The 14,461-nt window shown below is 43.0% G+C and overlaps 1 protein-coding gene and 1 long non-coding RNA gene across 5 annotated transcripts in view; one reads left to right on the top strand and one right to left on the bottom strand.

Moving 5' to 3' along the window:
* Window positions 1-14,461, bottom strand: part of mecr (mitochondrial trans-2-enoyl-CoA reductase) — a 46,311-nt gene that overhangs the window by 7,242 nt on the left and 24,608 nt on the right. For 3 of the 4 annotated variants that reach the window (XM_059949300.1, XM_059949298.1, XM_059949301.1), the window contains exons 6-8: window positions 13,964-14,066; window positions 7,657-7,733; window positions 2,826-2,886 (exon numbers count right to left, since the gene is read on the bottom strand). In XM_059949300.1, the coding sequence (XP_059805283.1) occupies window positions 2,826-2,886; window positions 7,657-7,733; window positions 13,964-14,066 (241 nt within the window). The remainder of the gene's footprint in view (window positions 1-2,825; window positions 2,887-7,656; window positions 7,734-13,963; window positions 14,067-14,461) is intronic. The other variant, XM_059949299.1, reaches the window with a different exon arrangement.
* Window positions 1-14,461, top strand: part of LOC132380477 (uncharacterized) — a 47,171-nt gene that overhangs the window by 17,433 nt on the left and 15,277 nt on the right. The window contains exons 2-3 of the long non-coding RNA XR_009507783.1: window positions 5,304-6,235; window positions 8,931-9,064. This is a non-coding gene — a long non-coding RNA (uncharacterized LOC132380477). The remainder of the gene's footprint in view (window positions 1-5,303; window positions 6,236-8,930; window positions 9,065-14,461) is intronic.

Genomic DNA, 14,461 nt, shown 5'->3' with positions numbered 1-14,461 from the left:
TCATCATCCACAGAAAGTCAGTTCACAAACTTGGACCAAAACTTGAGCAAGTCCCTTGTTACGATTTTACAGAACTAATTCCCGACTACACAGTAGGGGTTTTCGATAACGGTCTCTGTCGATATTGTCTCATTATAGCTACTGCGTGTTATAGCCGTTGCTTCAATACATCTTTTATCTATTGTCTCTCCTCCAGGGGTTTCACCCTGAGGTTTTCAAATAGGGTTAAGATACTCACTACTCATTCCATTCCTAATAGTTTATGTCTTCAGCTTCTAATCCTTGCTTCGTTTCTCTTCTTGCCTCTGGCTATGCCCGGCCCGCACCCCCATCACATAGTGGTATTTTCAAATTCTCGATTAAAAAAATTTTTTTTTTTAAATTGGTAAGCCTTGCTTTCATCCCTCCGCACATTACATCTTTGGGTTTAATTAACCTGGGTTATACCAGTGTTGCATGATTCAATGCAGAGTGAACCATCAAGACTCTGTGCAGAGGCTACCTACAAATGATGAGGTGTTGACGTGGCCCCTCGCACCAAGATGTAGGATTGAAGGCTGCATCCTGGCTGGCACGGGGAACGGGGGCCATTGTCAGGGCCTAGAAGTGGCTACTCCAGGTGATGGCTGAATCAATCCCCTGAGCTCTGATACTTCTCTATGTTAATGAGCTCAAGATATGTTAAGTCAATTTTATTGTCATTTAACTATATACATGTATACCGTCCCTCCAAGGGGACCACAACCTTCTCGTAGTTTGAAGGCTTGCATGCTTCAATGACCACAGAGCTATGTTAGATGGAGACAGGGCTTTGTGCTTTGCCTCTCGGTAGGGTTACCCACGCCAAACAGGTCAAAGGGTAGAGATCAGACTAAAGGCTGATTTATACTTGTGTGTACGGGCTACGCCGCAACCCTGATTTTCACATCTGTGTCGCTCTACGCCGTAGCAAGCATGTGTTCGTGCGCGCCAAAACGCTAGCTGGCGGTGGGGTTTCTGTGCCACTGTGTAGTTTCTTCGTGAGAGACATGGATGAGAAAATGCATTTCAAATGTTTCCGCATGTCGGCAGGTAGATTTGACAATTTGGTTCATCTATTTCATATCGGTGTACACACAGCCTACAGACATGGCGGAGAAGCAGCAACCGGAAATGCGGTGCTACCAAGTGGACCAATCACAGTTGTTGCGGTCTGCGTCGCCGCGACGCAAGTTACTTCTTTGGGGAGGTGCCCGTCACCCTACTGCGTAGGGTACGGTGTAGGTACGGCATAGGGTATGCGTTACCTATGGTGTCGATGCAACGCACAAGTATAAATCAGCCTTAAGAGTGCTCCACTGGTCCTCCAGGCTCCAGGGTTCAGCTCAGTGCTAACAACCTTGACTGGTCAACCAAAGTTGTCGCAGAAACACTAGTGAAGAATCCTTCTACATCTGAGTGTGACAGTATTCTCGAATCCCCGCCAGGGACTTGCATGACTGACAGTAGTGAAGACAGAGAGGAAGCTACTGACACAATGAGGGAAACTCTGAACACCACCAGAAATAGAGGGCCTTCATTGCCGCCCTAAACACCAGCAGCGTAACGGGCAGTAAGTAAATAAGTAATACTGTCAAACAAGACGTTTCTCCAAACCAGGGTGTAAAGCACAGTAGTATACATAACACACAGAACTTTATGAAAGTAAGGATAGAATCTACAGATGAATTAAACATAAATAAAGTTCATAATTTAAATATTGTAAGGTACAGAACAGATTAACGGTGACACTTCAAATGCAATGTGGCAGGGAATTCAGAAGCCTAATTGCCTGAGGGAAGAAACTGTTTCCCATCCTGATCGTTCTTGTCTTTATGCATCGGAGTCTCCTGCCTGATGGTAGAAAGTCAAAGAGGATACTGGATGGACAGGTGGGATCCTTAGTAATACTAGGGGCCCTGAGTACGCAGCGCTCCTGATAAATGTCCATGATAGATGGTAGGGAGACCCCTATGATTCTCTTAACCATTCTCACAGTCCTTTGTAGGGACTTCCAATCCGATGTTCGGCTGCTCCCACACCAGACGGAGATGCAGCTTGTCAGGATGCTCTCAATGGTGCTCCTGTAAAATGTGGTTAAGATGGGGGGGGGGGGCCCTCGCTTGCCTCAATCTCCTTAGGAAGAGGAGGCGCTGCTGTGTCTTATTGTTCAGGGAGGTGATATTCAGGGACCAGGTGAAATCATCTGTGATGTGAACTCCCAGGAACTTGGTGCACTTAACTCTGTCTATGGAGCAGCCATGTATTCATCTGCACCTTCCCGAAGCCCGTAATGATTTCCCTGGTCCTCTCCACATTCAGCCTTAGGCTTTCTTCTCAAGCTAATCCATCAGCCACACCGCTTCCACTCTGTACTCTGTCCCGTCATAGTTGTTGATGAGGCCAACCACTAACATAAGCTGGTTAACTATATTCAGCCAACTTCCAACTCAGCACTCACTCATGCTTCCACTGAATCTCAGGTTTAGTGAGTGTTACTGTGGTAGTTTGCCAATCACAGTCCACCTCATTTTGATTTTATGCTTTTAATGGTCACTAGCAGAGTAGGTAAAGATCACATGATTATTCCATCACAGCTGCTCCTATATAGGATAAGAACTATGAGCTCCTGTACTTTTATATTGTGCCATTACTATTACATTTGGCCAGTACTATCAAACAGTATAATCCCAAAAGTTTAGAATTTCATTTTTAAAGAATTCAGCTCCAATTATTTACCATAAAGGTCAGAAGAAACCATCTAAAATAGTAAGATGAGAAATTATACAGAAATCAGTCTTCCTTACCACTGGAATTGTGACAGGTTGTTTTGCCATTCCACCATATGTCACAACAGTTGCTCCTTTCCTGTATTAGAAAGATCCAAAATAAGACATGGCCTGTGGTAACAAAAGTCATATTGAAAAAAAATCAAAAGCAACCTTGAACTTTATTATGTGCGGAGCATAATATTAGGATTTTCTCATTGGTGCCCTCTTCTCATTGCTACCATCGGGAAGGAGGTACAGAAGCCTGAAGGCGCACACTCAATAATTCAGGAACAGCTTCTTCCCCTCTGCTGTCTGATTCCTAAATGGACATCGAACCCATGAACACTACCTCACTACCTTTTGAAATTTAACTATTTAATATATACATTTACTGTAATTCACAGTGATTTTAAACCTGATTCTGTTTCATTTGAAATTATGTGACCATTTGCCAAATCACCAGTATCAATTAACGGTTGCTTATGAATACCACAGGTATTAATTGTTTTGGTCTTGCATTCTCTCAACTGAGCACAGTTCTCTGTTATTTTAACCCTTGAACATTCTTCAACCCTTCATTCACGGTGTTGCAGAAAGATCATTGAGACTTGCACAACAATAAGCAATTTTAGGCACCATAGTCTGTTTCAATTGTGTTCATTTCATTAATATCTCAACCACTATTATCTGTGATGGCACGACATGCAATGTTGATTTTAAAAAATCATAACTTCATTTCGGAGAAGTATTGAAGAATGAGATCTCTAAAGGGAAACTTAAAGCCACAGTTCTCTGAGACTGTTCACACGACTCCAATCTTGTATGATAGCACCCTAGTTCGGATTTCATAATGTGTTATTAAGACAATTAATTGCACACCTTAATTCTATAACCCAATTAACACTAATTGTTTTTTTCCCAACTTTAGATAACACTCACATCTGGTGCCCTTTTCTGATCCACCTAGGTACTCTCATACCCCTTTTCCACCCCCATCTTCTTCTGTTACCAACCTCCAAGAGAACCACGACCTGGTTGGCTTTGGAGGCTCATGTGTCTCAATGACCCGGAGGGCTATGCTGGCTGGAGTCAGGGCTTTAGGCTTTGTCTCTTGGTAGGGTCACCCATGCCAAACAGGTCAAAGGGTAGAGGCCAGATTAAGAGTGGTCCACCGGTCCTCCAGGTTTGGGGGTTCACAACTCGGGGCTAACAACCCTGACTGGTAAAGCAAAACTGTTACGGAAATAGCAATGGAGAATCCTTCTACATCTGAGTGCGATAGTATTCCTGAGTCTCCACCTGGGACTTGCATGACTGACAGTAGGGAAAACCAAGCTACTAACACAATGAGGGAAACCCTGAGCACTGCCAGAGATGGAGGACCTTCATTGCTGCCCTATAACGCTAGCAGCATAATGGGCAGTAAAACAGTTCCCATTACCAAGGAATTGCACTTTGGGAGGTCAAGTGCAAGAAGAAAGTAGGACTCTTAACAGCACTAATATAAAGAGAAATCTTGGGGTCTAAGTCCATAGCTTCCTGAAAGTAGCTGCACAGGTTGATAGGGTGGTAAAGAAAGTGTATGGGATGCTTGCCTTAATTAGATGAGGCATTGAGTCAGAAAGTTACATTGCAGCTTTATAACTAGGCTAGCTATAACTATAACTCCAGGCTAGGCTGCGCCTGGAGTACTGTATTCATTTCTAGACACCCCATTATAGAAAGGCTGTGGAGGCTTTGGAGAAGATGCAAACTAGATCCTGACTGGATTAGGGAAAGTGTGCTATGACAAGAGGTCAGACTAACTTGAGTTGTGTTCTCTAGAGCAGCAGAGGCTGCAGGGAGACCTGATATATGTTTATATTGTTATGAAAGGCATAGATAGCATTGATAGCTGGCTTCTTTCTCCCAGGTTTGAAATCTCTAGTAATAGGGAGCATGCACTTAAGAGGGAGGGGAGAGTAAGTTTAAAGGACACGCACAGGCAGGTTTTGTTTTACACTGGAATACGCTGCTGAGGTGGTAAATACAACAGAGGCACTTGAATAGGATGCGCAGAAACTGGAGGGATATGGATATTGTGTTAACCAGAAAGAATTATTTATTTAGACATTTCATTACTAGCTTAATTAGTTCAGCTATTACATCATGGGCCGAACAGCTTGTTCCCGTGCTGTTGCTGTTCTATGTTCCAATTTATTATTATTTAATTTTCAAAACCAACAATCCTATCATTCAGCAGCAGAAACACTGCAGAGCAAATCCACCTGCGCACCTTGCCCCAGATTAAAGTGAATTTCAACAAATGGACTCTTGACTCTTTCCTCGCAGAGGACAAGCATTGCATGCATCTCCTCAGACACGACTTCTGCATCTGCACGCTACAACTCTCCAGTCACAAACATAGACAGGTCAACTACTGGTGCATCTGACCTGCCATTCTGTAAATGGACTAAGTACTATATCAAGTCCACGTGCAATATTCATTTGTTTTTCTCCCCCCACCACCCCCAGCTCTACTACAGCTTAAATCGCCTGACTCATCTGGGGTCCTGTGATCTACAGCTTCACTCAAACTGCAGCTCTTCACGGCAGTGGGCTCTCGCTCTCGGAGCTCACCGAGAGGCCTACGTTTGGGGAACTCCAGGTGAGACTGGCAGGAGGCGCGCCATCCGCACGACCCCTCGCCGGTGTTGCCAACTGAAACGTCGAGTAAGATCGAAACGTCGACACAGCAGTGTATGCGGCTGTTGAAATAAGCGACGCTGCAGACTTAACGTCGAAACAGCGAGCTGTTGGTCCTTCTCTCTCTCTCTCTCTCTCTCTGTGGCAGGAGTGATACTTGTCTCTCCCTCCATAGTGAAAGAGAGAACCTGTCTGAGATATCAAAGTGTTGGAATGTACAGTTTTTTGATGGACTCTAGATCACGGTCTTTGGGGGCTTTGCTATTGCTTGCATGGTGGGTGGTGGGGGGGGGGCTGATGCATGGGAACAGGGAGGAGTGGGCTTTGGGGTTCTAACGTTTTTCTGTTCGTCATTCTTTGGGGTTTTCTTCTGTTTTGTGGACATCTGTGAAGAGTAAGAATTTCAGATTGTATACGTTCTCTGATATTAAATTGAATCATTGAGCCATTGACAGGATCTGACCTGGACCAAACTTTTACTGCAAAAGCTGATGGAATGTGTGTTAAGACACCATGCAAGTTATACGTGAGTTTTAACGTACATCAGCGTGTGCCATCAGCATGTTACAAACCCCTAGTGTTAATTTTTTCTGCGGACTGTCACTTTAAAACGCTGAGAGGATGAGACTGACCTTTGGACACTGTTGGATTTCTACTGATTACAAAATTGCTGGGTTGCTATGGTGAGCAGGTCTTGTTTGGACTTAAGCAAGGACACTGACTATTGCTGTCGGCTTCTGAGTTGCCATGGTGGAAGAGAGGTAGAGTTATTTGATAGACAATGAATGTTTATACCAGTTCGCGGCTTGTTTTGAATAAACAAGGTCGGATGACTTTCACAGAGACACACACACAGTCAGAGTCAAGATGGTTTCGGTCAATGGAAGACACAAATGAGTGAGTGGGTCGCTGGTTTAAACTTTCAGTAGCCCAAGAGGGGTGAGCTGAGATCGATGCAGAGTATTGATAAATGACTCTCACAAGTTGCTGCAACTAGGAGAAGTTTGCAGAGAGAGCAGAGGAAGGTTTGAAACAGAAGAAACCTAGTGACAGGAGATCACTGTTTGGACTCTCTCTCCAAGTAGTCCTACAGGGCGAGTTTGATTCTATTTGAATATGAAAGTGTGATTATCACGTAGTTAATCCACAGGAGTGGGTTCTCTGGCGAGGGAAAACCTTTGTGAATACCATGCATGTGTTTACCCTTTGTCTGTGTGTGGTAGTTCACTGAAGAAAGGCACCCCTGTGGCAAATCACTGTTGGAGTTATTTCATATATCGTGGAACGGGATAAGCGGCTATCACGTTGTGTGTGATTGGGGTAACCTTATGGAATCTACTGGTGTGTCTACCCTTGTCGGGCGGGGGGGGGGGGGTTGTTCCCTTGAAGATGGTCCCCTTTGTGATAAGCTACTGTTGGTGATACTTCGTGGGAGGATTCTGAGGACAACGAGAAGATCGACGACATCAGTTTACTTGCTTTTCTCCTATCATGGATTTCACCTTGGGTTACAAATATCTCCCTCGTCACAACAATAACAACTCTGTGCATTTGAACTGAACTGAGCTTTCATACATACCATTGTAAGACTGTAACTTTTACCACCTAAGCTTGAATGAGTTTGGGAACTTTACCGACACACCTACATATACATACCCGGCTAACTTCTGGTTTCTTTATTTGGTAGTTACTAATAAAATAGTGTTTTGGTAACAGCAAAACCAAACTCCAGGTGTGTTCTATTGCTGCTGGTACTTTTACAGGGTTGTGTGTACGTGATAGGTGGGCTTTTGGGGTTCTAACTTTTTTTGTCTGTCTTTCTTTGGGGTTTTTCTTCTATTTCGTAGATGTCTGTGAAGAGTAAGAATTTCAGGTTGTATACATTCTCTGATATTAAATTGAATCATTGAGCCATTGACAGGATCTGACCCAGACCAAACTTTTACTGCAAATGCTGATGGAATGTGTGTTAAGACAACACCACACAAGTTACATGTAACATATATCAGTGTGTGCAAGAATGATCTTGTGACTAGGGTCACATTGACAAATAAATATTCAACCTCCTTTGAGGATTGCTCTGAAGCCCTATTAAAGACATGTGAAATTCAGGTGGTCCCCCTTCACTGTACCAAGTATATCCGATACTGGAAATTCATTTTGTTGCAACCATGATACTTACTCTAAATGTTGCAGCATGTCTGTAGCAGTTTTACCACTGACACCATTCAGAGCTAGACGAGGTCTTGGAACTTCCTGCTTGTAGGAACAGCATCAAAAAGATTTCATTTTAATTTGGAGAAATGAGGAAATACAAAACCTGCAAAGAATTCTAAGTTAGCTTATAGAATGAATGAATCAAAGTCTAGACTCCAGGTCAGGGGTTCCCAACCTGGGGTCCATGAACCCCTCGGTTAATGTTGTTTGGGTGTTTTTGGGGTTAGGACATAAAGCAACTAACTTCAGGCACCAATCTTCAGATATGAATACGGACTGTAGGTGAAATTTAAAATGCAACTCTGGACAATGGATTCCTAAAAGTTGTGGACTATGATTTAAAATTCATTTCTGTGTCTGTAGTGTGGATGTGAGGAAGGAGGTGTAGAAGTTATATGTATTTCAAAGGAAAGCATTGTGGATGTATTGTAAATATAGAATTGTCCTTTGATCTTTAGCATATAAAATGTCATGTAATGTTGGGTCGAGCAGGCCTCTTCCTCCGAAAAGGTCTCAACATGATGTCTGCTGTGTCTCATTTTGTCAAATAAAGAAACTACCTCATTTCTATCAGCTACTTCTCTCCGGCAACTTTGTTCATGAAACAACAAATGGCAAGGCTCTACGGCATAAGAAGGTTGGGAATCTCTGCTCCAGGTGGTTGTCTCATTAAACCACAAATGTTAACACATGAACTTAAGTATCTTAAACAGTGCACATGATTCTAAAATATACGAGGAACACAGAGCAACAGACACAAAATGCCGGAGGAACTCAGCTGGTCAGGCAGCATCTATGGAAAAGAATCCCATTGACGTTTCAGGCCAAGACCCTTCTTCAGTACTGGACAGGGACAGGGATAGGGATGACAACGGAATAAAATGGTGGGGGAGGGGAATGCGGATATCTGGAAGGTGATACGTGTAGCCAGGTGTGCAGGAAAGATAAAGAGCTGGAGATAGGGCAAGTCAAAATTGGGTTTTGTGTATTGGTATCAGAATCAGGATTAATATCACCGGCATATGTCGTGAAATTTGTTAATTTTGCAGCAGTGGTACAATGCAATACATGATAATATAGAAAAAAATGTGAATTGCAGTAAGAAGAAGAAGAAGAGTGCCCTTAACTCCTAGTGGAGTCATCGGGGCGTCGTCATTACAAGCTTTCTGCACTGATCTTTTTGGAGATTGCTCATCATGTGGCATTTCTGTAGCATTCTCCAGGTTTTTTTTTTACAAGGTCGAGTTGCTAGTTTGACGCTCAGCCCAGCACGGATGGAAGGCGTGTAAGGGAGCCGGCTGGATTCGAACTCAGGACCATTCGCACCGGAGTCCAGCGCTGATGCCACTACACCACCAGCCATCCAAATTACAGTAAGTTCAGTATACCTATATTACAGTTAAATTAAGATAAGTAGGGGAGAATTTTTTTTTAAAGTGGAAAGGTAGTGTTCATGGGTTCAATGTCCACTTACAGGGGAGAGCAGAGGGGAAGAAGCTGTTCCTGAATCGTTGAGTGTGAGCCTTTAGGCTCCTATACCTCCTTCCTAATGGTAGCAGTGAGAACAAGGCATGTCCTGGGTGATGGAGATCCTTAATGATGGACGCTACCTTTTTGAGGCACTGCTCCTTGAAGGTGTCCTGGATACGATGGAGGCTAGTGCCCATGTCAGAGCTGGCTGAGTTTACAACTCTCTGCAGCTTATGTCAACCCTGTGCAGTAGCAAACCCACCCCACCCAATACCAGACGGTGATGCAGCCAGTTTGAATGCTCTCCACAACACATCTTTCATATTCATTAAAGAAAGTATGTTATTATACACACAACAACATTCTTCACATTCTTAAAAATTTGCTCAGACTTGGTAAGTCATCTAAAACTTTGATGACTTCTAAAGATACATAGTGGTGAGCATCCTGACTGGTTGCATCGTGACCTGGTATGGAAGCACCAATGCCCAAAATGAGAAAAACCACAAAAAGTGTTGGATGCAGCCCAGTCATTACAGGCAAAGCCCTCCCTACATCTACAAGTAGTGCTGTCACAAGAATACAGCATCCATTATCAAAGTCCTTTACCATCCAGGGTGTTCTCCTCTTACTGCTGCCATCAGGAAGCAGCGATAGGAGCCTCAGGTCCCACACCATTAGGTTCAGGAAATGTAAATACTTTTCAACATCAAGCTCCTGAACCAGTGTGGATAATTTCACTCTGAACTGATTCCACAACCTATGGACTAATTTTCAAGGACTCCACAAGAACTCATGTTTTTAGTAATATTTATTCACGTGGGTCAAGGATGACCTGGGACTCAGGACGACTGGTGTTTACAGGATTCCCTGCAAATGCAGAGCAGCATACATCAGCCAGATGGGGTGCATGGTGGAAATCCGCATCAAGGAGCACAGGAAGTGTTAACTGGAGAAATTGGCGGTAGCAGAACATTGCATTCTCAATGGCCATAGGGTTGTCTTTGACGGCACAGATCTACTGGGCCACGCCAGTGGCTTTTGGGTCCGCATGGTGAAGGAAGCCATTGAAATAAAAACTAGAGAAAAAGAATTTTAACAAAGACGAAGGTCTCACTCTAAGTAAGAGCTGAAATTTGATTGTAAATGAGGTGGGACAGCGAAACCTGATTGGATGAGGACTAACCAATCAGGAGGGACGGAGGATGGGAGTTCAACCCCTCAAAAATACCTGGCTGTGGTGGTAATGATCACTTCAATGTGAGTCTAACCACCTACCCTAGACATTGAGCTCCCCTAACATCAATAATCTGGGGGTGAAAACTGATCAGGAACTCAAATGATCAGCCTGAATCCAAACTGTGAATACAAGGACAAGTTAGAGCCTGGGAATCCTGCTGCAAGTGATTCACTCCTGCCATCCCTAGGCCTTTCTACCATCTATAAGACACAAGTCTGGAACACAATGCCTCGAGTGCAGTGCCAACTCAAGAAGATTGTGGATGGAATGACTGTTAAGGTTGCATTCCATTAACCATTTTAAGCTCATTTGTTCCACAACCAGCACACTGATTGCAATAGGTACCATCTATAAACTGCATTTCTACTACCAAAAGGGACAAGGACAGCAGCAGGTACATAGGAATACCATCCTCCTGCAGATTCTTCTCCAGGCTTCATCATCTCTGTGGAACTCTCTCCCCAAGCATCTTAACTAGAAGGGCTGTGTAAATCACAAGCACAAGAAAGTCTGCCGATGCTGGAAATCCAAAGCAACGCACACAAAATACTGACTGAACTCAGCAGGCCAGGCAGCATCGATGGAAAAGAGTAAGCAGTCAACGTTTCAGGCCGAGACCCTTCATCAGGATGGATGCTGCTTGACCTGCTGAGTTCCTCCAGCTTTTTGTATGTGTTCTTTTAGAAGGATTGTGGTGGCCTTGCATTGAAATAACGAAAATGAAAATAAAAATTCAGGTGTATTTTTTTCCACTTTAAACGTATCCTGAAAATAAGACCATAAAGTATAGGAGCAGAATTAGATCATAGACTCTGCTCCACCATTTCATCATGACTGATCCATTTTCCCTCTCAGCCCCAATCTCCTGCTTTCTCCTCGTATCTCTTCATGCCCTGACTAATCAAGAATCAATCAACCTCTGCCTTAAATATACCCAATGACTCCACAGCCACCTATGGCAAAAACATTCCACAGATTCACCACTCTCTGGCTGAAGAAATTCCTCTTCACCTCTGTTCTAAAAATATGGCCTCTGTTCTGAGGCTGTGACATCTGGCCTTTGGCTCCCCACCATAGGAAACATCCTCTTCACATCCACTCTATCAAGGCCTTTTGACATTTGGTAGTTTTCAACGAGGTCACCCCTCAATAGCAGCACTAACAACTTGCACAAATAAAAAATTTTCAAGTGATGATAGAAATTTGGAATTCTCTCCAGCAGTAGGCCCGCAACAGAAATCTAGACCAATTTACACTTCCAAAACAGGCAAGATGTTCCTGGGGCCAAAACCAATTATCAGTGCCTTTCAGGAGTTGGGTAGACACATAGTCAGAAGGGATCTGCATTGTTCAACAAAAATGGGGAGGGAGAGGCCCTTCCCCTCAAAGGACTGGACTCAAAGAAACAAGTCCCAGAGCATGCTAGCCATCAGAAGAACAATCTTATGGTATTCAGAACACTACAGACATCTCAATCGGAGAAGAGGGATAAAGGTAGAAGCAGATTTGAAAGTTGGACTTCTAACAGAAGGATACAATGTCAGTCAAAAAGCAAAAGAATTGCAGATGTCAGAAATATGAAATAAAATCAGAATTGCTAGAAATTGTTGTTCCTCTGCAAGTCAAGCAGCATCAGAAACAGATTTACCATTTCACATTGCTGGCTTTCATGATGAAAACTTCAGAAAGGCTCAGAAGCCAAAACTGTTGGGAGAGAAGTTAGTATACTGCTAAGATTGGTAGTACGTTCAAGGTGCACAGTGTTTATTCCTATTATTATGCCAAGGTAAAGAGCTTTGATACAACTAAATAAAGCCAAACAGTGACCCACCAACTTCCCATTCCCAATGTTTATCTAAAGGCAGAGCCCATCTTCAATTCTCTCTTGACACCCGCGAATTTCTACTGATATGCCGTAGAAAGTATTCTAACAGGCTGCATCACCGTCTGGTATGGGGGGAGGGGAGTATTGCACAGAATTGAAGCAAGCTGCAGAAATTTGTAAACTCAGCTCCATCATGGGCACTAGCCTCCCCGTCATCCCTCCAGGACATCTTCAAGGAGTGGTGTCTCAAAAGGGCTGCGTCCATCATCAAGGACTCCATCACCCCCAGGACTTGCCCTCTTCTCATTGTTACCATCAGGGACGAGGTTGAAGGCACAGACTCAATGATTCAGGAACAACTTCTTCCCCTCTGCAATCTTAAATGGATACTGAGCCCACGAACACTACCTCACTACTTTTCCCCCTTTTTGCATTACTTATTTAACTTTTTAAAAAAATATATGCACTTCATACTATAATTCATAGCTTTTATTATTACATTTTGCAATGTATTACTGCCGTATACAGTAACAACAAGTTTCACAGTAGATGCCGGTGATGTTAAACCTGATTCTGGTGCTCACATTGAAATTCCAATTAGAACATCCCCGATCAGGACAAGTTTCCTGTCACTGTTTGTTTGTTTCACCTTGGAAGAGACTGAAGATGTAGCACTCAGATAAGCCACAAGGTACCTGAATTTACCGGTGTGTTTTGACCATGTTCTATAGTAAATTATACTAAACACTGAAATAAAAACATATTGATTTGCAATAATACACGAGTGGATATCTGTAGCAAACCTGTTTACAACCCTACATGAATTACGCAAACCTAAGAAATTAAGCACAATCAATTGATTTCTTATTGAATAACACAGCTACAATGGATTTCCACAGATCAGTTGACTACATCCTCATTTCAATTTCCCAGGATTACCATTATTTTTCAGGCCAATTTCTTCTGCATTTGTTTAACTGAACAATCTTCTTCACATGCAAGTTAACAAATTGTTTCAATAACTAATATACATGGCTTCCAGTTTAAGCTGGCGAATCTCAGTGACTTCTGGCTGGCAGTCAAAGAGACAAGGAAGACAACTAAATAGTTTGTAAATCATTCCTTTCCTGGTGAGTGGTTATCTCAAACAATAGCCTATAACTTTTCTTTGGACTTGGAGGCAATGTGACCTGACAGAATCAGTGAGGCAAGGTGGGGGGCCCGTCTCTACGCCTGAGGTTTGATCAATTAAGCGCTGGGCCGAATCAGAAAGGTTGGATACAGGCCAAATCGAGGTGGCGGGTTCAGACACCGGAGTGTATCTATACAGGCTAGTTCAGCTTGCTGCTCTGTGACAATACTCAGCTCTGCACTGAACTAACTGCCTCCCTTTCTGGACTTCAGAATGTTACTTACGTTTATTGTTTACATGATTTCTTTCTCTCTGAACATTGGGTGTTTGATGATCGTATTTAATGGATTCTTTTGGGTTTCCTTGTTCTGTGCTTGCCTGTTAGGAGACGAAGCTCAAGGTTGTATAATGTACACTAAACTTGATATTAAATGCACTTGAACTTTGGAAATAAAGCATATGGCTGCCTATTCCTTGTAATTTAGTGCTGCAGAACAGCTTTCAAGTTAACACAATCGGCATCCAAACCATCGGAAGCCCTAGCTGAAGTAAAAAATAATTGTCTTTTAAGCTCTTGTTCACATGTTAAGGGGAGCAATGGTTACCTTAAATAATTCTTTCATTTCTGGTTTTCTGAGTGCCCCCTCTGTGATCACATAATCCGCTCCCATTGCCTTCAAACTGTCTGACAACTGCTGCACACTTGGTCTGAAAAACATTTAAAAATGATAGAAAGTCGTGTGCAAGTTTGTGTATCAAGCCTCAAAGTAAGTTGCTAAAGTTGTCACAGACTTCCAGATATATTCCACATGTCTATTTATTTCTACAGATTTCTTTTCTCAACCCTGTACATTATTCTCAGAAAATACTTTATTATTTATTGAGATACAGTGTAGAACAGGCCCTTCTGGCCCTTCAATCCACACTGCACAGCAATCCCCTGATTTAACCCAACCTCAATCACGAGACAATTTACAATGACCAATTAACCTACTGACCAATATGACTTTGGACTGTCGTAAGAGACTAGAGCACCCAGAGGAAACCCATGCAGTTGTGGGGAGAATGTACAAACTCCTTACAAGCAGTGGCGGGAATTGAAC

The sequence above is a fragment of the Hypanus sabinus genome, chromosome 24, assembly GCF_030144855.1.
Source record: "Hypanus sabinus isolate sHypSab1 chromosome 24, sHypSab1.hap1, whole genome shotgun sequence".
NCBI classification, from domain to species: domain Eukaryota; kingdom Metazoa; phylum Chordata; class Chondrichthyes; order Myliobatiformes; family Dasyatidae; genus Hypanus; species Hypanus sabinus.
This window is presented reverse-complemented; position numbering and strand designations above follow the sequence as displayed.